The sequence below is a fragment of the Aulostomus chinensis genome, chromosome 18 (genome assembly GCF_037954235.1).
Source record: "Aulostomus chinensis isolate RoL2024-O1b breed Wild chromosome 18, RoL_Achi_v1.0, whole genome shotgun sequence".
Lineage (NCBI taxonomy): Eukaryota > Metazoa > Chordata > Actinopteri > Syngnathiformes > Aulostomidae > Aulostomus > Aulostomus chinensis.
This window is the reverse complement of record NC_141337.1, coordinates 21,642,593-21,664,550: the sequence shown is the minus strand read 5'-3', so window position 1 is coordinate 21,664,550 and position 21,958 is coordinate 21,642,593. Positions and strand designations below refer to the sequence as shown.

At 44.2% G+C, this 21,958-nt stretch overlaps 1 protein-coding gene across 3 annotated transcripts in view; it reads left to right on the top strand.

Moving 5' to 3' along the window:
• Positions 1–208: 208 nt before the first annotated feature.
• Positions 209–21,958, top strand: part of ap2a1 (adaptor related protein complex 2 subunit alpha 1) — a 28,687-nt gene continuing 6,937 nt past the window's right edge. Inside the window, exons 1-14 of one of the 3 annotated variants that reach the window (XM_086186150.1) lie at positions 210–1,046; positions 7,395–7,606; positions 12,410–12,603; positions 12,708–12,837; positions 13,086–13,187; positions 14,029–14,288; positions 15,105–15,273; positions 15,408–15,545; positions 15,768–15,950; positions 16,886–16,983; positions 17,066–17,297; positions 17,613–17,801; positions 17,933–18,087; positions 20,934–20,996. In XM_086186150.1, the coding sequence (XP_086042276.1) occupies positions 980–1,046; positions 7,395–7,606; positions 12,410–12,603; positions 12,708–12,837; positions 13,086–13,187; positions 14,029–14,288; positions 15,105–15,273; positions 15,408–15,545; positions 15,768–15,950; positions 16,886–16,983; positions 17,066–17,297; positions 17,613–17,801; positions 17,933–18,087; positions 20,934–20,996 (2,192 nt within the window). In that variant the 5' untranslated portion in view covers positions 210–979. Of the gene's footprint in view, positions 1,047–7,394; positions 7,607–12,409; positions 12,604–12,707; positions 12,838–13,085; positions 13,188–14,028; positions 14,289–15,104; positions 15,274–15,407; positions 15,546–15,767; positions 15,951–16,885; positions 16,984–17,065; positions 17,298–17,612; positions 17,802–17,932; positions 18,088–20,933; positions 20,997–21,958 lie in introns of all 3 variants that reach the window. The other 2 variants (XM_086186149.1, XM_086186151.1) reach the window with 2 other exon arrangements.

Here is a 21,958-nt window from a genome sequence, read left to right as displayed (position 1 = left end):
CAGGTAGGTAGGTCAGGATGTTAACAACCAGAAAGCAGAGGATTCGAACCTCGCCCTCCATCACCCCGTAAAGTTTGGGACTACACCGGCGTTCGGTCGCAGTGGATCTTGGGGCTGGAATGTTGGCTCCGCCATTGTAAAGAGGAGCCCGGACCAATCAGAGCGATCAGAGAGTAGGACTGAAGCGAAAGGAGCGTACGCGTGTGCACGAGCACGTCGCGCGGTCACGCTAAGTGCTGCTGTCACGAGCCTTATCCAAGCAGCGGAGTGGAGGCTAGAGAATTAGATCGGACATAAATTATACAGGACATCTTACTTACTCAATTCGGCGCGTGCGAAATAGAGCAGGGCTACATTGTCAGATTAGTGTTTAGCATTTAAGAGTCTGAGCTGAGTTGTTCCGGTCCACCGGTGATGTGTTGCAGTATTTGAATGGTAGTGCTAGCTAGCTAGCTAGCTAGCCGCTGAGGAAGCTATACGCTGCGTGACTCGAGATAACTTAACGTTGTATCCTCGGACGTTCTTTCATTAACACGTCTTGTGTTTGCTTTCATCTTTGTGCTCCTACAGACATCCAAAATAGTGGGTGGTTTTAATTTTGGTGAATTGTTGCCGTAGCTACATGCTGTGCTCGTCGCTTTTAATCCTAGCTAGAGAGGGATTGAATGAAATAGCCTGCCATCGCCTGCGGAAACGAGCCAGTTAACAAGGATAACTTTAATTTACCCCGTTGCTTGTTGATCAACCGCCATCCAACTAATCTAGCGGCTGCCGCTCCCGCTAGCCACCCACATCTTAGAGTGACCTTAGCAGCTAACTACCAGTTTTTAAAGTTTTCGCGAACGCCTTGGACTGCCCAGAAGCTAACGTTAGCTATTTCTACACGTCAAGTTGACCATCTTCTACTCCAGTGCGAGAAGCTGACCAGCAGCAGTTCGTTTTTACCATAAGGCCGGAGTGAGGACCGAAACCTGCAAAAATGCCGGCTGTGTCGAAAGGAGATGGAATGCGCGGATTAGCCGTCTTCATTTCAGACATAAGAAACTGTAAGTGACATTTTTTTTCATTTTGGTTTCCCTAACTTATAACAGTCAGTTGACACGACTTTATTTTTCTTTGCTGATAACATCAGTTGCCGTTACCCGTACTAATTGCGTCCTTTTGCATGTGAATGGCTGAAATAACAGGGAGCCCCAGAGAGGCGTTCCATTGCAGGTGTACGCTGCTCCCAACCGCTAAGTTCTCAATAATATGCTGCAAATAGTGCTCACATGCCACCTCCTGCAGGAACATTAGTCCCTCATTTGCTGCAGTTGAACCAATTGTTTGATGCTTGGGTGTAGAAGCCCCGGCCTGTAGCGATTGTGTCTGGCGCGTTGGGTCAAGCTGAGGTCATAAACACCCAGATCGTGAGCGGAGGTCAATTTCTCAGGTGTGATATCGCGTTTTGGCTCAATGGAGATCTGACAGCATGGCAGCCCACTCCTCCTGAACCGTCCTTCCTTCAGAGCTCCAGTCAAACCAGACCGGTTTCTTGCTTTCATAGATAATAACTGTTCTGTTTTTCATGTAAGACACTACGAATTTGAACATATTTAGTAATTATATCACCAATTGAATTATTTTTTTCCACGTTTTAGCCAACAGTGATACACCAGTGGACATCGAGTTCTGCATTGCTCTTTGTTAATAGACCAACAATGCACACACCAGGTTTGATGTCAATCAGGCAAATAGTTGTTGAGTTAACTGAGTCAGGACAGGCGTGTATAGACAGACTACCGGAGATTTCTTACCTCCTTTACCAAGGCGAGTGCAGTGTCTGTTTGAGGGTTGGGGCCATGGGTTGGGTCACCTCTCTAACTGTCTGACTTTGATCTCTTATGGCTTTGCATCCATGCATATGTCCTGCATGTATAGAGAGAGCTTCCAACCCACTGAGGATCCTGTCACCTGTGTCACTGTGACAGACTCTCAGACTTCTGGACCCTCAGACTCCAGACTTCACACTCTGCACTGCGCTTGGTTGAGCCACTAGCATTACGCATGCCTTGAATTTGATTCAGACAGCCTATGTCAAGATTTCATGCCTTTATTATAACCTTTATTTGAAGAATACGCTTTCAATGTCTGCTCTTTGAATAGTCACTGCAGTTACACAGTATATTTGATCATGAACACTTAAATAAGTGAGAGCAACAAACACAGGCTTTAAAATAACACATAATTATCACTGATATTCACAAACACAGATTCTACTTGAAATAATGCAGTTAGCTGATTTACAAGAGACAACATCTTACTCTCATACATTGCCCTGTCATGAACAAAAGGAAAAAATACCATTAGTTTTTGAGCTTATTGATTCAGTTTCTTGCAAGCTGTTACACCCAAGAAATGCCAAGCATTCATCCATTATCCATCTCGTGTATGTTGCGTGTCTATTGCTCCCTATGCGGGAAATGTTACTGGATGTTGTAAGGCTGGGTTAAAACATAAATTTCACTGCAAAATGCTGGACTGAAAAATATTTTTTATCATGTGAAATGTGGTTGAGGAAGAGTGATGAAATAGCTGCATCACCCTGAGTAGTGTCATCATTGGGAATGTGCCAGAATCACTTTTTCATGCCATGGTTGTTGAGGTAAATGGTATAATAATTAGGCTTTTCAGATTTTCTCAAATACTGCAAGGAAAGGGAAAATCCTCACACTGCCGTCTCCTTTAATTAAGTCTTAACTAATTAGTGTATCACTGCATCCTTAAAGTGAGCCAAGGATATAAACCCCACACATCTTCAGCAGCCTTGTTATCTCAGTGTAAGACAGCTGAATGCAACTTCACATTTTCTAGATTTTATGCATGTTCCAATGATGTATTCGATAATAGTTGTGACAGAGGTTAAAAGGGTTTTGCCCACAAGTTGCTAACTGAATGTCCATATGTTGACGAGCTAATGTTAGAGTAGCAGTTCCTGGCCAGAGTTGCTAGATGTCGTTGAGAGAGTTGGATTCATTTCTTGTTCTAAATTGTTTGCAGGTGCACAGGTTCTTTTACTATTCTACTATCCATGTCAGATTTAACGGGATTGTTATGACTCAAGATTGCCAGTGAGGCCAGCTATGAATCACGTTTTAGATTGCAGGCTTGTAAATATCGGGTTTTTATATGTCTTGATAAACTGGATGGACTATAAACTGATCGGGACTTTTTATCTGGTGGCTGTGGCTCCCTACAACTTTCATACGAACCGATTAATGATGCCTGTCATTGAATTGCAGATTCCAAGTGTATTGAACTTGTTGCACTCGTAATGATCTGTGCACTTGTATCATTAAGAAGGAGTTGATTTGAACATATTCAATTTCAAGCACTTTTGATGTTACGCAATAACCATTTTACAGCTACACTGATCCACATTTCTTCAGTTGCAGTCGAAGCCCATTACATTTTTCAGTTTTGATTCCTATCAAATCTACTGATTTCCAAACCAGGGCCCACTCTGTTGAATATTATCATTGTTATTGTTTTAAGATCACATCACGATGCTGTAGAATACTACACAGCACGTCTGGTTGAAAGAGCAGAAACTCTACAGAAATGCTTCCAAGTTAAATGCATTCCATTTGAATGGTGAAGTGTCTCATGTAAGGCTACTGTGAGCTCGTTGTCCAGCACAAGCTGATGTGGGAATGACGTCTGCCTGAACGTTAGTATCAGCACCTGATTCCAGTAGAAGAGTGGAGTGTAGCCTTGAGCACGATTCAAAAATCAAACCAAACAAATGCTGATGAACCACACGATATGTCAGATGAACCAAAATCCTAAACTGACACCTCAACAGGAGCAGCTGAAGAGGCAAGCATCTGTAGCCCTGTTTACACACAGACACTCAAATGCTGCCATTAAAATGACTCTGCCACCACGACACTTGCTTGTTTACACAGAACCAAGCAACACAAATCTAAAGCTGCCACAATGTCCACAGCATCAGTGCTTTGAATGTGCTGGTCTGCTAATCCAGCTGTCTCTTTCACACAGGCGTTGATTTGGCACTGTTAATAACTCTGCAGCCAGATCAGAGGCGCATCAGTCCGTTCCCAGTTTTGTTTCCGTGTACAGCGAGGCACAACAGCGGCATAATCGTCCCATCTTGAAAGTGCTGTGTTGTGAAAAAGGGGCTATTGAGGTGTTTCACAAGCATAAATTCCACAACAGACAAGTGTTTCCAGATGTGCTGTCCAAGTTCCTCTGTAGAGGAGGAGAAACATGGCATCTGTCCAAGGAGATGTAGTATTGCAGACGAATCAAACATCAAGCTGACTTCCCTGTAAATGCATTCCCTCTTAAGATCTTGCAAAACCAGTGGGACTTGGTTACCCTTGAGGTGAGGACTGGTCAGATGTTTATGGAAGACTTGTGGTCAAGTGACTCATCTGCAAATGAAAATCCAAGAATTCTGCTGTAGACTGATGAGTCAAAATGAGAACTATTTGGCTGTCGTGAGGCGTGGTGGAGGCTGCAGGCAGGTTTGTGGCTGCATTTCTACAAAGGAGTCAGGGGTTTGGTCAGAAGGGGTGGCCTGTTCACTCTTGAAGTACTGGCACATTCTATGATATTACACCATCTGATTGGTATATGTCTGAACAGCCTCACATGGATTCCGTAGCATGGCAGTGACTTCAAGCACACTTGCTGGAGTTAGAAAGAACTATCCTCAACAACAAAAAGAACAAGGAGCCCTGCAGCAGATGGCTTGGCCCCCACAAAACCCTGACCTCAGCACCGTCCAGTCAGTCTGCAGCACACGCAGAGACGGAAGCCACTGAGACTCTAGATCCCCGGAACTGTAGCAAGCGCTCCAAGACACTCCAAATGATTGTCTTGCCAAGTAATTACAAAAAAAAAAAGCAAGTTTACCAAGAAGCTTTTCAAAATATGGATACTGTTTGAATTTTGTTCTCTTTTTTCACACTTTGAGTGGGTTTGTAAAGGAAAACTATTTGTGCTATCAGCTTTGACGCCATGGCTGTTAGCTTTGTTGCTCTCAGCTTGGAATCCCTGCTGTTCCAGGTCCTGTCTGTGTGGAGTTTGCATGCTCTCCCTTGTCTGTGTGTGTTCTGTGGTTGCTCCGGATTCCCCTACCATCATGTTTGTGAGCTCAATGCTCCTGACCGCAGCACACAGAGAGAGAATGGGGGTTGGTCCCTGCATGGGGCTGCCCATTGCTAGAGGATGGACATCAACCTTCCCCAATACAGCAGTAGTAGTTATGCAACATTATTTGAATATTCATGATAGAAAGCATGAATTAGCATGACTTACTTTTAGACAGAGTTACGACTTAACAGTTTTGTGAGTTGCAGCTCTGGTCTGAAGCCACCAGCTGTGTGCTGAACCTGCCATTGACACGTGGCCTTGTCACAGCCAGGCTTTCAGTAACACTGCCAGATGTCGAAAAAGTCAAGCTCCTGGAAGAACTCACAAATTTGAAGGCATGACCCCAGAGTGCCAGATCTGCCAAACAAAGCTGGATTATCACAATTCTACTATCTGTTTAGCTGATGACCTGAAAACTGTAGGTCACTGCTGAGCTGTTGCGCTTCTTAGGAATTTCTTCAGCTGAGCTAACTAAGCTTTAGCTTCGTTCGTGTGACCGGTGTTCTGTTAAACTTTGAATTGAGAGAAGCTCTGCTTATTCACAGGTAAACACTTGAGCTTTGAAGCTCAACCAATTGTATTCAGTCCAAATGAATATCACTGTCAATAAAATGACACTGCAACAAGAAAGACTTCTAATTTTGAAAGCATGGTCCCCCCACAGCATTAAACTAAACTGGCTTAAACCTGACATTGAAACACAAAGTAAATTTCAAAATCTGAAACCTGTATCCAAATGAAACAGTGAGACGGTTCAGCTTCTCCAACATTCAAGTCTGTATTTCAAAATGAGAGGAAAAAACACAGTGGCTCAACAAATTTTTGACACATTTAGTAAAGATTGTCAATATTTAAAGGCACAGTCAAATCAAATGTTTACCTGCTGGAGGATTTGATCTGTATCTTCTATAATAGTGCAATTGATAATGACTCAAATGAGAATGAGTCAGAGGCCTGCTAGAAGTGAAGAACTGACAGAATCATTAGCTCATTGTGTAGTGTTCTGGTTTGCTGACACTTGCTTTGTGTTGTAGACACCATTGTTTTAAGAGAACTTCAAGACTGAAAATCCCGGCTCAGCTCAGCTAGTCACTCGCTGCTGAGCACAGCGGAGCATTTAGGAGCCGTGTATTTCCCTCAGGGGTTAACAGGGTTAGGGTGAGCCAAAAAAAGACCTGTACTCAAAAAAGCGATTACTGGACTTATTAACCAGGTAGATGGAAAGATTCCCAACTCTTATATCCAAATTGCTTATTTTAACGTGCGGCAGGCTGCCGAGAAAATTGGCTACTGCAGCTGTAAACGTATATTATGTAGAAAACACAAGAGGAAGTTGTTTTGACTAAGATACCACTTATGCTTTCAAGACAGAAAACTTGCTTTCATTCTGCTTCACGAATGCACCCCTTCCTGAAAATAGATCCCTACCTATGAACCAAATAGAGCCTGTTGAGGATAGGGATTGGTTTGACGGCCTTTTCTCACGGCTGAAGTTACTTCAGTTGCTCATGGAGCAAGTGCTCGTGTGTTTCTCAATGAGCACTGTACAAGAAGCCTGTGTTATGTTTATCTTTGCCAGAACTAAGAGAAAAGATTGAATTGCAAATTTTAGGGCTGCCACTCACGATTATTTTCTCAATTAACCGAATAATAAATTAGTATAGGAAATTTTAAGTAATGTACTATTTTTTCTCCATCAGACAGCTCTTAACTCAAATAATCTTCCATTTGTCATTTTTGACAAAAAGAAGAAGCAGCAATTCCATGTGTTTATGAGTCTGGAGCCTGCAGCACCACAATGTATTAATTTCAAATGGTTCTTTTGACACACAGTTAGCCTTTGACAATATTGTAGCCTCAGGCCATCTGAAAATTGCAGCAGGAAATCGATTTTATTTTGACGATTAATTGATTATTTGTTGCAGCCTCATCAAATTCATTGGTCTTTGCCAACTTGAGTGTCAGGGCTCAGAGCGACCCACTTGTCCTGGACCGCCTGAGTTTTAATATTCACTCCCACTGTGGACACTGGGATATGTAGTAGCATTACTGATGAGCTACAATGGGAACAATATTTATGTCTTGGTTTGAATGAAAAAAAAAAAAGACAAAGAGGCTGAAATGAGGAGGTCCTCATCTAACCTCAGGAATCCAGAAGAGTTTTTATTGCCAGGTTCTTTATATACATTTATATATTGAAAACTAACACGTTACCTTTTTCTTTTGCTTGTCAGGTAAAAGCAAGGAAGCGGAGATCAAGCGGATCAATAAAGAGCTGGCCAACATTCGCTCCAAGTTCAAAGGGGACAAAGCTCTGGATGGCTACAGCAAGAAGAAATACGTCTGCAAGCTGCTCTTTATATTCCTGCTTGGCCACGACATTGATTTTGGACACATGGAGGCAGTCAACTTGCTGAGCTCCAACAAGTATACAGAAAAACAGATTGTAAGTTGGTGTGTGTGTCTGTTCATACGTGTGCGTGCGTGTGTGTGTGTGTGTGCACATGCACCAGAGTGAAGCTGTGTTTGATTATTTTTACACAGACTATCTTGATGGTATTTACTAAATTCATAATAAATAAATTGTGGGCTGATATTTAATCTGGGGCGTCCCGGTGGAGCAGTGGTCCTCACTGTGGCCCCCCAGCAAGAAGGTTCTGGGTGGAGCCCCGGCTGCAGCACGGGGTCTTTCTGTGTGAGTCTCCATGTTCTCCCTGTTCCTGCTGGGTTCTCTCTGGTACTCCAGCTTCCTCCACAGTCCAAAGACATCAAGAGGGGACCAGGTTAATCCAGACTCTAAATTGACCGTAGGCGTGGCTGGGAGAGCCAATGGTTGTCTGTCTCTATGTGTTGGCCCTACCATGGACTGGTGACCTGTCCAGGGGGAAGGCTGCTGGGATAGGCTCCACCCCCACCACCCTGAACAGGATAAATGGTAGAAAATGCATACATGGAAATTCAAAATCTCTTTCTAGATATATAGATTATCCTATTGGATAATTACTGCATGGGCAATTATCTTTCAGTTGGTTTCTCATTTCTTAAACAACCATGACACATCCTGTGGTCGTGGAGGAGATGTTAGTGTGTTTGAAGAGGGTCAAATCATTGGCATGCATCAAGCAGAGAAAACATTCTACAATTCTACAATTTCATTTAGCAGACGCTTTTGTCCAAAGCGACGTACAACACAAGCAAGAATTTAGACTTAATTAAGGAAAAGCCCATAGGAAGCGCAAAAGTGCTTCAGTTGTGATTTGGTCACATCTAAGGAGATTGTTGAAACTACTAAAATTGGATTAAGACTGTCCAATGCATTAGTACAAACTGGAAGGATAGTGGGGAACCATTGTCTTTGAGGAAGAAATGTGGTCGGGGGAAAAAACCTTGATTGATTGTGATCGGCGATCCCTCAAAGATTTGGTGAAATCAAACCAAAGAAAAACAGTAGAACTCAGGGCTCTGTTTGATAGTGAAAGTAAGAGCATTTCCACACGCACAGTGTGAATGGAACTCCAGGGATTGAGACTGAACAGTTGTATAGCCTTAAGAAAACCATTATCCATGAGGCTAACTCGAAAATAAAAAAAAGCCTTCAGTTTTCTCGGGAGCATAAAGATTGGACTCTGGGGCAGTGGAAGAAGGTCATGTGGCCTGATGAGCCCAGATTTACCCTGTTCCAGAGCGATGGGCGCATCAGGGTAAGAATCCTCCAAAAATGATCAAACCAGGTAACTGGACTCAATCCTCTTGTAAGTGAAGACGTTTCGCCTCTCATCCAAGAAGCTTCTTCAGTTCTCTTCTTCTGAACTGAAGAAGCTTCTTGGATGAGAGGCGAAACGTCTTCACTTACAAGAGGATTGAGTCCAGTTGCCTGGTTTGATCATTTTTTGAGGATTACGATGACCTGGATAACTGAGAATATTCACAAATACATCAGGGTAAGAAGAGAGGCACATGAAGTGATGCACCCATCGTGCCTGGTGCCTCCTGGACAAGCCTGTGGGGGCAGTGCTATGATCTGGTGGTGCTGCAGTTGGTCAGGTCAAGGTTCAGCAACATGATGCACCCAAACAATGAGGTCAGCTGACTACCTGAATATACTGAATGACCAGGTGATTGCATCAATGGATTTGTTCCTCCCTGATGGCACGGGTGTATTCCAAGGTCACAATGCCAGGATTCATCGGGCACAAATTGTGAAAGAGTGGTTCAGGGAGCACGAGATGTCATTGTCACACATGGATGGGCCACCACAGAGTCCAGACCTGAACCCCATTGGGAATCTTTGGGATGTGCTGGAGACGGCTTTGCACAGCGGTCAAACTCCCCCATCATCAATACAAGATCATGGTGAAAAATGAATGCAACCCTGGATGGAAATAAATCTTGTAACATTGCTTGTGAGGCTTGTCGAAACCATGCCACAGTGAATGGGTGCCAAAATCAAAGCGAAAGGCGCTCCAATGAGACATGAGAGTGTGTGACCATGTTTCTGGTGGGGACTTTGTTTTTGGCCAGGCAGTGCCTATAGACTGCACATAGATGGATAGAACAGTCTATTGCCCTGATAACGAGCACCACAGCCAAGGCTTGTGACTCAGTGTTGACAGACCAGGGATCAGTGACCTGTGTGTCACAGTCCATACGGTGGCCAGACTCAGAGATCCTCAGTGTCAGCTGGTCGACACAGCTGTTTTATAACTTGATTTGACCTTGCTCAGTGTCCATAGGAACCATTCTGTGGTTAAACTGTGGAATTGCCAACTGTTAAGTTCTTCAAATCAATCAAGGTGATTGATTTGAAGACGCATCACAATTTTCTTTCTGAAGGCTGTTGAAGCTTTGAGACTATCTGAAGGTGTCACATCAGTTTGTTTGTTTTCTGAATTGCAGCAGGATGTTAGGATACATAAAACAGTATTAGTTTAAGAGCAACTACACATTTACACAAATGTAAAAGGCTGACTTGACTATTTATTGAATTCTTTTCTGGTTTACAGTGCTTTGCAACACATTAATCTTCACCCATTCACTCATCCACTCATTGGCAGGGGGTGGTATGGGAGTTGCCAACTTGCTAACACATTAACACACATTCATACATCGACAGTGAAGGCATCAGGAGCAAGAAGAGGTTCAGTATCCTGCTGAAGGATACTTTGATTCCAGGAGCTGGAGATATCAGTTGCAGACGGTATTAAACTGATGTCACCTTTCACGCTGTTTCTTAGAGGATACATGTAATTTGCAGTATTGTTGAGGTTGACGTTAACCTAGGTGCAGTTGGGACATGCTCACTCCTGGTGCAGTCTGGTTATTAGTAGGGGCGTAATGATACCTAAAAATCACAGTTCGATATGTACCTCAGTTTTTAGGCCACGGTTCGGTTCGTTTTTGGTACAGTGTGGGAACCAAATCCAAAACATAAATTTGGGTAAACCAGCAATTTCTAACGTTACAACAAAATATGAAGCTGAAATAAAAAATAGAATCTTGTTTTAAAGTGCTGTCTGGTAATAAGTTAAACAAAATATTCTCAAATAAACAAAATATCTATAAAATATTATAAAACTAAATTCCTCACAGTTTGAGATTGCTCAGAATAACAAAACTTCCACATGGAAAGTGCAGCACTGACAGCTCCAGCATGTAGCCCTGTTCAGTTTTATTCAATCTTCCTATTCTTTGCCTGAAATATTAATTTGTTCTCATTGTCTGCAGAAAGTGCTGATCTGCTGGCAGTTGCAGTGTCCCCAGCAGTTGATAATGCCCTCTCGCTAGGGACAGAGGTAGCTGGTATGGCGAGGTAGCGCTTGCTCACTTGGCAGGTAGGGGATGTATTTGCTCATTGGTCTTCCACCATAGAAGTGGGTCAGAGTCTCCTGAAATACAGCTCCCTGCCTTGAATGCGGCAACCTCCTCCTTCACCAGCTGTGAGGCATCCTGGTTTCCCACCTGCGTCTGGAAGAGCTCACCACACAGTTCAGCCATCGCTGACTTCTTGACAGGAGATGATTCAGATGTCTCTGGGCATGAAGTGGCTGCTGTTGTCCCTGTGGCCTCCTCACTCTGTAAAATAAAATACAAAACAAAAGTATAAATATGTTTAAGTTATTATTGCAACTGACACAAGCCATTAGTTTCTAAATAGTCAGTGAAGAAGATGTTTGATGAAGTGGACATGAAATTACTGCAATATCTGTTCTTCCATGACCACAATCTCTGGTGAGGCTGTTGAAGATCCTGTCATGACAGGCATCATCCACATGACGAAGAGCTTTAAATCTTGGATCAAGCGCTCTACATTTGTGGAGGATGAGTACCTGTCCTCCAGGATGTCTCTGACGCCAGCCTTGACCTGGGTCACTGTTGTCCTGTCTCCCTCTTTTGCTTCCATAGAGTGGACAACTGTGACTCTGAAGGCCAGGATCATAGATGCTGAAGGTGTAGCTTCAGTGCTTATCAGTGTTGTGAGAGTTGTTCGTGGCTTAAGGACCTCACTTAACTCCTGCCATCGTCACATCCTGGTCAGAATGGTCATGTATCGTTACACCCCTAGTTATTAGTGTGGCTTTAGCCTAAAAAAAACCCAGTAGGTATGAGATCCCGATGCGGCAGTAGTTCCTGTTTATCTAGTAATAGTAGAAAGGAAACCCATCCGTCCATCCAACCATCCATAAGAGTGGCAGGGGGGTGGAGCCTATCCCAGCAGCCTTCCCCCTGGACAGGTCACCAGTCCATGGTAGGGCCAACACATAGAGACAGACAACCATTGGCTCTCCCAGCCACACCTACGGTCAATTTAGAGTCTGGATTAACCTGGTCCCTCTTGATGTCTTTGGACTGTGGAGGAAGATGGAGTACCAGAGAGAACCCAGCAGGAACAGGGAGAACATGGAGACTCACACAGAAAGACCCCGTGCTCCAGTCGGGGCTCCACCCACAACCTTCTTGATGGGGGCCACAGTGCTGACCACTGCACCCCCGGGCCGCCCTGGAAAGGAAGCCTCCAGTGTAAAAAGATTGAATGTTGGTTCAGTGTCTCTCTCAAACAATCGAACCATCATGAAGGGTTTTTAGTTGGCTTGTGTATTATATTGCATTAACTTGCCTTTGCTGGACCAAGTAAAATGACAAAGGAAGTTCAGTCGTGTAATATGATGTGGCACAACCACTGTTCCCTTACTGATACTATATCTCTCTCTATCTCTTTCTCTATCTCTATCTCCCTCTCCCTCTGCTCCAGGGCTACCTGTTCATCTCAGTGCTGGTTAACAGCAACAGTGAACTAATCCGTCTGATCAACAATGCCATCAAGAATGATTTGTCCAGCCGCAACCCCACCTTCATGTGCCTGGCACTTCACTGCATTGCGAACGTTGGCAGCCGTGAGATGGCCGAGGCCTTTGCCAGTGAAATCCCTCGCATCCTGGTGGCTGGGTAAGTGGGACTTTCTCTTTGAGTTGTGGAAGAGATGGTAGAAACCAGATGAACTTAATTCACTTAACCGCTCGTTCAACCACTGTGAATGTGATTCACTACAGTGACACGATGGACAGTGTCAAACAGTCAGCGGCCCTGTGTCTGCTTCGGCTCTATAAAACCTCCCCTGACCTGGTGCTGATGGGTGAGTGGACGTCACGCGTGGTCCATCTCCTCAATGACCAGCACATGGTAAGAAGAGTATATGGTAGAGTTGATGTTTTCTGTCATAAAACAAACTTGATAACTAATTTACACTATGGAGCTGTAATTGAATGAAATTAGTAGTGTGAGCTCAGTGTGTTTTTGAATCACTGGTTCACCTGCTATCCACTGTGCTGTGATATCACTGGGGTTAATCATTGTACGTGCGCGCGTGTGTGTGCGTGTGCGTGTGTGTGTGTGTGTGTGTGTGTGTGTGTGTGTGTGTGTGTGTGTAGGGTGTGGTGACAGCAGCAATTTCTCTCATTACTTGTCTGAGCCAGAAGAATCCAGATGAGTTCAAGACCTGCGTTTCCCTGGCCGTCTCTAGACTTAGCAGGGTGAGCTCTGCATGTGTATGCACAGTGCTTCCCCTGCCATTGTCCATCAACAATGACAGGGGAAGTGCAAACTTAATCATAAAATGTGTTTTGAGAAATGAGCACATAGGGAGTATGAAAACAATGAGAGTGAGCTACGGAGCTGAACAAACCAATGTGATGCCCACATGCTAAAATGCTAAAATATCCAGTGTCCGCATCCTGCACAGTTGTCTTCTTTTCTTGCGTTTAATGGGGGAACCCTGTCTGATTGTCATTGGACAGTTGAACAGTGAGTAAGGCCAGATTGAGACTCACGTAATTGAGTGCAGATGCTGTCTCCTCTCTCATTCACACAACATGAGAGACCGTTTATGTTCAGATGAGAAGTATAAAAACATTTTGGTTCATTATGAAACTGTCAGGATGGATTAGATGATGGGCACACAGTGTTTAATTCGTCAGTGGGAAAGGCTGCAAAATATGGTGTTGTTCAGTTATTGATCCGTTGTCATATTCACAGAATTCAGAATAAGACGTTCTGAGTCACAACATTGTTTTTTAGTCTCACACACAAGATTTGTGCTTACATTCTCCCATTTATCAGCTTGTATTCATGTAAATTTCATATAATTCAAACATTGTTACATTGTAACCCTCAGGGGGACAATAAAGTGTCTTTCAAGTTCAATATTGAACTACAATGTACACCTTATTTGATGGTTGTATCAGAAGGTCTTGTTGGTGCCCGTTGGTGATCAAAGTGAGGCTTCCCAGGGTGATGCCTGGACCACTGATGCTCATTACCAAGATGGCAGTCAATAAATAAGTGCTTCAATGAAATTCTCTGTTGGTTCTCCAGATTGTGTCATCAGCATCCACAGACCTGCAGGATTATACTTACTACTTTGTCCCGGCACCGTGGCTCTCCTGCAAGCTGCTGCGCCTACTGCAGTGCTATCCTCCACCAGAAGATGGTGCTGTGAAGGGTCGGTTGGTAGAGTGTCTGGAAACCATCCTCAATAAGGCCCAGGAGCCACCAAAGTCCAAGAAGGTGCAGCACTCCAATGCCAAGAATGCTATCTTGTTTGAGGCGATCTCGCTAATCATCCACTATGACAGGTGAGTGTGAAGAGCCTGGCAGGTTAACTAAATATACCCAGCAGCACTGGATCGTCTTCAGTTCATCCACGACTGGAGTTACTAACATAAATCAGGACAACAGTTAACATGTTGGGTTACATGAGGGTGTAATACACTGTTGTGTTTGATGCAGTGACTTCTAGTGGTGAAGTTGCACCCCCCCCCCCAAAAAAAAAGAAATTCTGCTTCTGAATATCGTTACACTTAAATTTAGGCAGCCCTACACTACAAACCACTGTTTTCCGTTGCGTGTCACTGTTGCCCAAACACAGAAAAGAGGAAATGAGTGCCCAGTCTCTTGAGATTGAGGTCTCTAGTGATCTTGAAGAAAGTGCTGAGGTGCAGGATCTGTAGTTTTGGAACGGGGTGGTTGACTTCACCAACACTTCCAGATTTAGCAGAGCGGAAGTGTAAATATCAACAACTCAGTGGTCATGCAGTATGGATGGAGCTCCATGGCTAACAGTTAGATGTCTGAGCTGTAGAGATTTTCAGAGTTCCTCTTCTTCATCAGTCTCTCTTGTCTGGACCTGGTTATCTTCCCTCATGGCCTTCTTCCTCCTCTCCATCCTGTGTACCCTCATAATTTCAGCAGGGATGTCTGCTACCACAGCCAGCTAGCTTCAGTTTGACCAGCTGGTCCCTTGTGGAAGCAGTCTAACAGTGGCAGTGGCAGCTGCATTCATCTGAAATTCTGTTTTGTTTTGTTATTCTGTCATGGTTTTAAATTTGATCAGAATGTGGCGTGTTTAGCAAGGCTTCCATGCATAAAAAGGTCTACGTTTTGTTCCACAGTGAGCCAAATCTGCTTGTGCGAGCCTGTAACCAGCTGGGCCAGTTCCTGCAGCACAGAGAGACTAACCTGCGCTACCTGGCTTTGGAGAGCATGTGCACCCTTGCCAGCTCCGAGTTTTCCCATGAAGCCGTCAAGACACACATCGAAACCGTCATCAATGCACTCAAGGTGATGCTTCACACTTGGACTTTTTACCCAGCTGCGCCTTGCACTTCACAATCATAACCAAAAGATTTAAAGAGAAGTGGTGTGAACTGTAGCACAAACATTTGATCAGTGATTGTCTGTCCATGTCCCTGCAGACTGAGAGGGACGTGAGTGTTCGACAGAGGGCAGCTGATCTGCTCTACGCCATGTGTGACCGCAGCAATGCCAAGCAGATCGTAGCTGAGATGCTCAGCTACCTGGAGACGGCAGACTACTCCATCAGAGAGGAGATGGTGTGTGTCTGAGAGAGTGTCTAATGCTACACTCACACATGCACATACACACACACACACACACAAACACACCCACCACTGAATCAACTGCATTCGTAAACATGAAATAGATTGACCAGAATTGTAGTCTAAATGCTCACCATGGTCCAAAATCAATATAACTTTCATTACATTCAATCCTCTAATACTGATTGAGCGCTTTCCTGTTCCATTGTTCCGCAGGTGCTGAAAGTGGCCATCCTGGCAGAGAAGTATGCTGTGGATTACTCCTGGTATGTCGACACCATCCTCAACCTCATCCGCATCGCTGGCGATTACGTCAGCGAAGAAGTGTGGTATCGTGTCATTCAGATCGTCATCAACAGAGACGATGTGCAGGGCTACGCTGCCAAGACGGTCTTTGAGGTACAACTACTTGTATATCATGTATTGTTTGATTGAGGCACTAAATGAAGAGGCCGCTCTGTTGTTGAAATGGATTCATGCTGATTGCCTTCTTAAACTGCTACACCTTTTCTATACAGACTAAATAAAATGTCTTGTCAAGTCTGTAGAACATCAAAATGTCAAGTCATGAACGCCGAAGACAGTCAGTGAGTTTACAAGCACTGTTGCAGTGGAGCTGCAGTTTTAGCTCGTTGTCCCCCTATAGATGAACAGGATGGAACCAGTTTATTCACCTTAATGACTCTCAGTGTCGAGGAATGATGGGTGATGAAGGGATTTGTCAGACACCAGAAACAGGCTGCAGACTCAGAGACGGCTTTCACTGGACATTTTATTGGAGGTGTACCACAGATGTACAATGAGGTTGAGTCAGCTCCGCCAGAACATCTGTGTCCGACCCTCATAAACAGTCATACTCGTAATGTCAGGCACTACCAGTAATGCCTCATTGGAACATCCTGCAAAAATGTGACCTTCACATAGTCTAAACACAGCTACACATATAGACAACGCTGGCGCCGTGCGTGTCAGCTTTACTAACAGTAGGTGTTCTAACAACAAGTTTATGATTATGAAAGACGCCACAGGTTCTCTCCCAGATCCACGTCAAGGCCCTGGGGTCAGACCAGCTTTAACCTTACAGACAAATTATGAGGATGAGGCCCAAGAAAATTCAAACAGAGGATACCAGATAGAATTCCTTATCGCAAAGCAAAGTCCTCAACAGAGCAACATTGCAAAGCGTGGTCAGATGTTTCTACTTGTCAAGAAAGCAGCTTGTTGTTGTCGTACGTGTGTTAAATGTGCATCTCTCAGAGAATCAGGAGAGATGAAATGTGTCTTTGAGTTATGTTGCAGATGAAAACCATACGTTGACTCACTGTCTCTCTCAGGCCTTGCAAGCCCCCGCCTGTCATGAAAACATGGTGAAAGTTGGAGGCTACATTCTGGGAGAGTTTGGTAACCTCATTGCTGGGGATCCTCGATCCAGGCATGTTATTGACTTTTAGCTGCCTTGGTACTAATATTACACTTGAAGTGATAAATTATAATTATGTGGTTCTGTCATCCAGTCCCCTGGTCCAGTTCAACCTCCTCCACTCCAAGTTCCACCTGTGCTCTGTGCCGACTCGAGCCCTGCTGCTGTCAGCCTACATCAAGTTTATCAACCTGTTCCCAGAGACCAAGGCCACCATCCAAGAGGTGCTCCGATGCGACAGCCAGATTCGTAACTCGGACGTGGAGCTGCAGCAGCGTGCTGTGGAGTATCTGAAGCTCTCTTCTATTGCAAGCACTGATGTCCTGGTTAGTTCTAATTGAGGAAATCCCTCATTGTCCTGTTTAGACATTTTTTTTTTTCTGTTATACTGGTAACGTGAGAAAGGAAGCAAGCCCAGCAATGAAATAGGCAGAGGATCACATTTCTTCAGTGGGCCAAAAGGTAGGTACCGAGCAGTATGTAACATTGGCTGAGACTGTTTTGCAGTGAGGGGGTAGAAAGCTGTTCTCAGACATGATTTGATTCAAGCAGACAACTTTAGCTTTCATTCACGTTGAATGATATTTTCACAACTGCATAAAAACACAGAATGAATGTTGATGAAAGAATTGTTCCCTCAGGCCACTGTTTTGGAGGAGATGCCTCCTTTCCCAGAGAGAGAGTCATCAATCCTTGCTAAGCTGAAGAAGAAGAAGGGGCCTGGTGCTGTGTCTGTGACAGAGCTGGAAGATAACAAACGGGAGGGAGGGGAGCTGAATGGCGGTGGTGAACGGGGACCAGACACAACAGCCATGGCTGCCTCCAATGCTGTAAGCAGACTGTCGTCAGGCCAGGATATATTCCTAAATGAACACATGCTGGGCTGCTTTCAGATGGCTTCTAGCAGCTGGACCAGGTCCTACATGTAGTGTCCCTACTGCAAATATCCTCTGTCTTTCAGTCCACCCCTTCACCATCAGCAGACCTCCTTGGGATTCGGTCCGCTGCTCCTGTTGGCGCTGCTCCGACCAGTGCTGGCAGCCTGTTGGTGGACGTGTTCTCTGAAGCTGGGCCCGCTGCACCCTCTGCTGCTGTGAATGATGACGGCTTCTTAAGGTGAAAGGTCAACTTGTTGAACAGATGTAGAATCCACAGGAAGCCAAAGTCCAGTATGAGTTGCAGCAGAACTGAACAAGTAAACTAAGATTAGAAGAAGCTGATACATTAATCATTAAGTTTTAGACTTAATGACAAACACCAGGCAAGTGACCTGCGATGGAAAGTGCTTTACTGAGACTGGGTAGATTATTTTGTGTTAGTTTTTATATCTTAGCTTAAGGATGTCAGGATGCAACAAAAATGAGATTTGAATATTTGTTAAAAAACAAGAAGGTTTGGCCCAGTTGGGGTCACTGGGAGCAGTGCTTGTTGCACCGTCTGACAGCTGCAGGTAGGAAGGACCTGTGGAACCTCTCCTCCACACTAAGGGTGGAGGAACCTGTCACTGAAGGAGCTCTCCAGGGCTGTCAGGGTGTTGTTCATGGGGTGGGAGTCAGTGCTCAACAGAGAGGACAGCTTGGCCATCATTCTCCTCTGTCCCACCACGTCCACTGGTCCAGGGGGCATCCCAGGACAAAGCTGGCCTTCTCAATCAGTTAGCGGGAGCTGCTGCAACAGGCAGCCAACTCATGCGGCGCCGTGTTAGCATGTGAATGTCATGGAGGATTTTTCAATATTATTTTCCACTAGAGAACGAAACAGTTAAACCAGAGACATAAGTTCTTTAATCGTATATGTATTTAACAAACACACAAACTACATCATGACACAATGCAAATTAAATTAAAAAAGAAAAAAAAAATCCACAGCATATCCACCCTTAGAAGTGATTTTCCGACCGCTTCAGGCTTCTGTCTTGAACACATCTTGATCACATGCTGAAATGTTGCTGTTCGCTGCTCTCTGCCAAAAATCCAAAGTATTTCCCAACAAGTCGTAATTACTTCCAAGCGGGCCTTTTTCAGATGGCTCGGGTACGGATCACTCTCTGCATCTGCTGCTGGCCAGGTTTGATAACTGGTTTTGAGCTTTGCAGGACTTGGCCTGTACTTACTTATCAAACTAGCAAGTGACATTGTGAGTCCTGTCCATCATACATCCAGTGCAGCGGCTCAAACTCAGACAGCCTCGGCAGAAGTCTCACGACAAAGACGGAGAAACTGCCCTGTGAGTTTACCACCGCCATGATCATTTTTCACAACTGAATATATTAAAGTTATCATCAAAATTTGAATTTAGAATGTCTTTGACAGCTTAATTATCGTCAGACTTGGACTCGATATGAAAACAAAAATAATTTCTGTGTGCAGTAGCCTCCTCATATCTGTGGCGGCTCGAGGAAGTGTTGTTGTCAGGAGAGGTCTAACTGGGAAGATGAAGTTTCATTCATCCACCACATTGACAAATGAAGGAAGAGGTCTCATTTACTAGAAACTGTTCAATCAGTGGCTCTCATACTGGACTCTGCATGACTGCTCTTGGACCGTGATGTGAAAGCACTCTGAATATGCCTGGAACAGTGTCAGTCCTTAACTATTGATGTAATTAATCTTGATGTTCGTGGTGTGTTTGTGCTGTTAGATGATTATGCACCTAGTTGTGATGTGTCCGTCTTGACTTTCTTTGCTCCTTCTTTGTCTAATATGGACCTGTCACCCTGGAGGAAATTGCACTCAGATTCTTTATGCTGATTATGCATTTTCCTAGGATGATGGTGAGGGAGAGTTCAGTGTTAGAAAATCAGTCCCTCTTGGAGCTTGTCCTCTCTTCACTGGAGTGAAATGATGGGGTTTGATATCAGTGTGGTCACTTTCACAACCTGGTGCAGGGACGAGAGATGAGTGAAAACTGCGAGCTTTCCAAAAAGTGGAAGGCTTTTCTCTCCAGAAAGTCTTGAATTACATGATCAACATGTCGTACCTGCTTCGCTGACTCGCTGGCCACAGATGCATCTGGGAATCATCTCAGGTTTGTTGGCAGTGTGTGAAACTGAGGAAGTAGTCAGTTGTTTGCACCGAGGTTTTTACCTTTAAATTCCTTATGCTAGAACCTTGGCGAGAATAGAAATTCACACACCTTGAATAATGTCTCAGATTGGGTGTTTGGCCTTTGGGGATTTTCTTTCAATTTGGTGCGAATGTTCCCTCGGCGTGGAGGATGACACGATTAGATTTTGGTGGTCAAAGATCAAGGTTGCAAAACGTGTTTTAAGAATTGTGAATGTGGTGAGGCGGGAGGGAGGACCTTCAGAGTTGGCACAGAGAGCTCTCTTGGGCTCATGTGATGAACTGATTTAATTTCCTTGGTGAGGGGTTAAGTTACTGACTGCACAAAACCGTAAGTCTAGATTTCGCATGCTTATACTTACAATTACAAATAAATTATATTGTCATCACTGTAATGCTTTAAGAGACTGAGTTTCATTCAACTGGAAAAGACATTTTTTCATAAATTTCTCCTACTTCAGCACAGGATCGAGCACACCGAGTCCAGATAAACGTGGATGTGTACTGCTACTACGGCTTGTGGTCAGAGAGACACCACAAGGCTGTAACTTTAGTTTAGAGCGTTAATCCAAAAACAGGTTTGATGCAGGCCAGGATACAAGAAGTAGCACAGGTCCTTGTCAGTGACATGGGAAATGGGACGGAACGACCCAGCAGGCCGATGTGCGTTGGCGATTCTACCCACTTTCCTCCATGGTCGACGGGTCTGCTATGCTTGTCTGTTCTTTTTATCCTGCTCTGTATGTGACTGTCTTTCGTCTTTTTCTCTTCTTTCCCTCCCTCAATTCTCCTTTGTGTGTGTCTGTGTGTGTGTGTGTGTGTCTGCGCGCGTGTATGTGTGTTTTGGTTTGAATGTGTGTCCGTCTTCTGTCCTCTACCGTGATTGGACATTGACAGAGATCTGGAACAGCCCACCGAGACCTCTGACTCCCTATTGGTGGAGGGTTCTGGTGACTCGGAGTAAGGGCCCAGTAGTAAACTACAGATGTAGCTAGAAAAATGCAAATGTGGCTCCACTATTCTGTTTTTCTGTCTTTGATGTAACATGGGATTAGTAATTTACATGATTATGATGTGGTAGCCAGATACACTTGAGCGCTTGCAAGAACTTATATTGGTCTTCATGTACTTGATGCCTTTCAATATTTTTTAGAACTGAAAACACACAACTGTCCTGCTTTCAGTCACCAGATGAAAGCCTCTTACAAACCCAAAACTGCAGTTTAACACTGTTCCTAGTCCAGTTATTCAACTTTAAATTTACTGTCATGTTCGTATTAACTGTTTTTCATAACCATGAAAGGCATCTTACTGTATGTGAACCAAAATAAGAAAGGAAATTCACCTGCATCGTATCAGGACGTAAGCATGTTCTTACTGCTGCATCAGTTTATCAGCCATTCACTTCTAACTTTTTATACTGTCTGAATAAATGCAGCCGTAACTTGAACAAGAAACCCTGCACATCCCGGAGCGTGTCTGAGAAAGAGCATCTTAAACTGGCATAGTTCTCAAATACCAATACCAACTCAATCCAATCCAGTCAAAAGTACTTCATCAAGACCTCTTTGCTGGAAGGTGGCCTTCTTTCTGCTGTTTGTTAAGCCATGCGTGATGTAGCCTACGTCACCGTCCTCTGATGGCCTCATGAAGCCTGATTTATGTGCTCTTAACCAGTTTGCTCCAGGATCCCCATTAGAAGCACACGAATGTTTCTTAAGTTTACCTGGGGTCCTAAACATAAAAATACAATAGAAATGACAGAAAACTTAAAAATACACAAGCAGATTGTACTTCCTACGTACATAGATTACAGTGCACCATGCAGACCTACAGTAAAAACAAAAAAGCAGTTCATGGAAACACACCCAACGCACCTTATTTACCACATTCTCACTCATCATTGATGAGTGAACTGAATT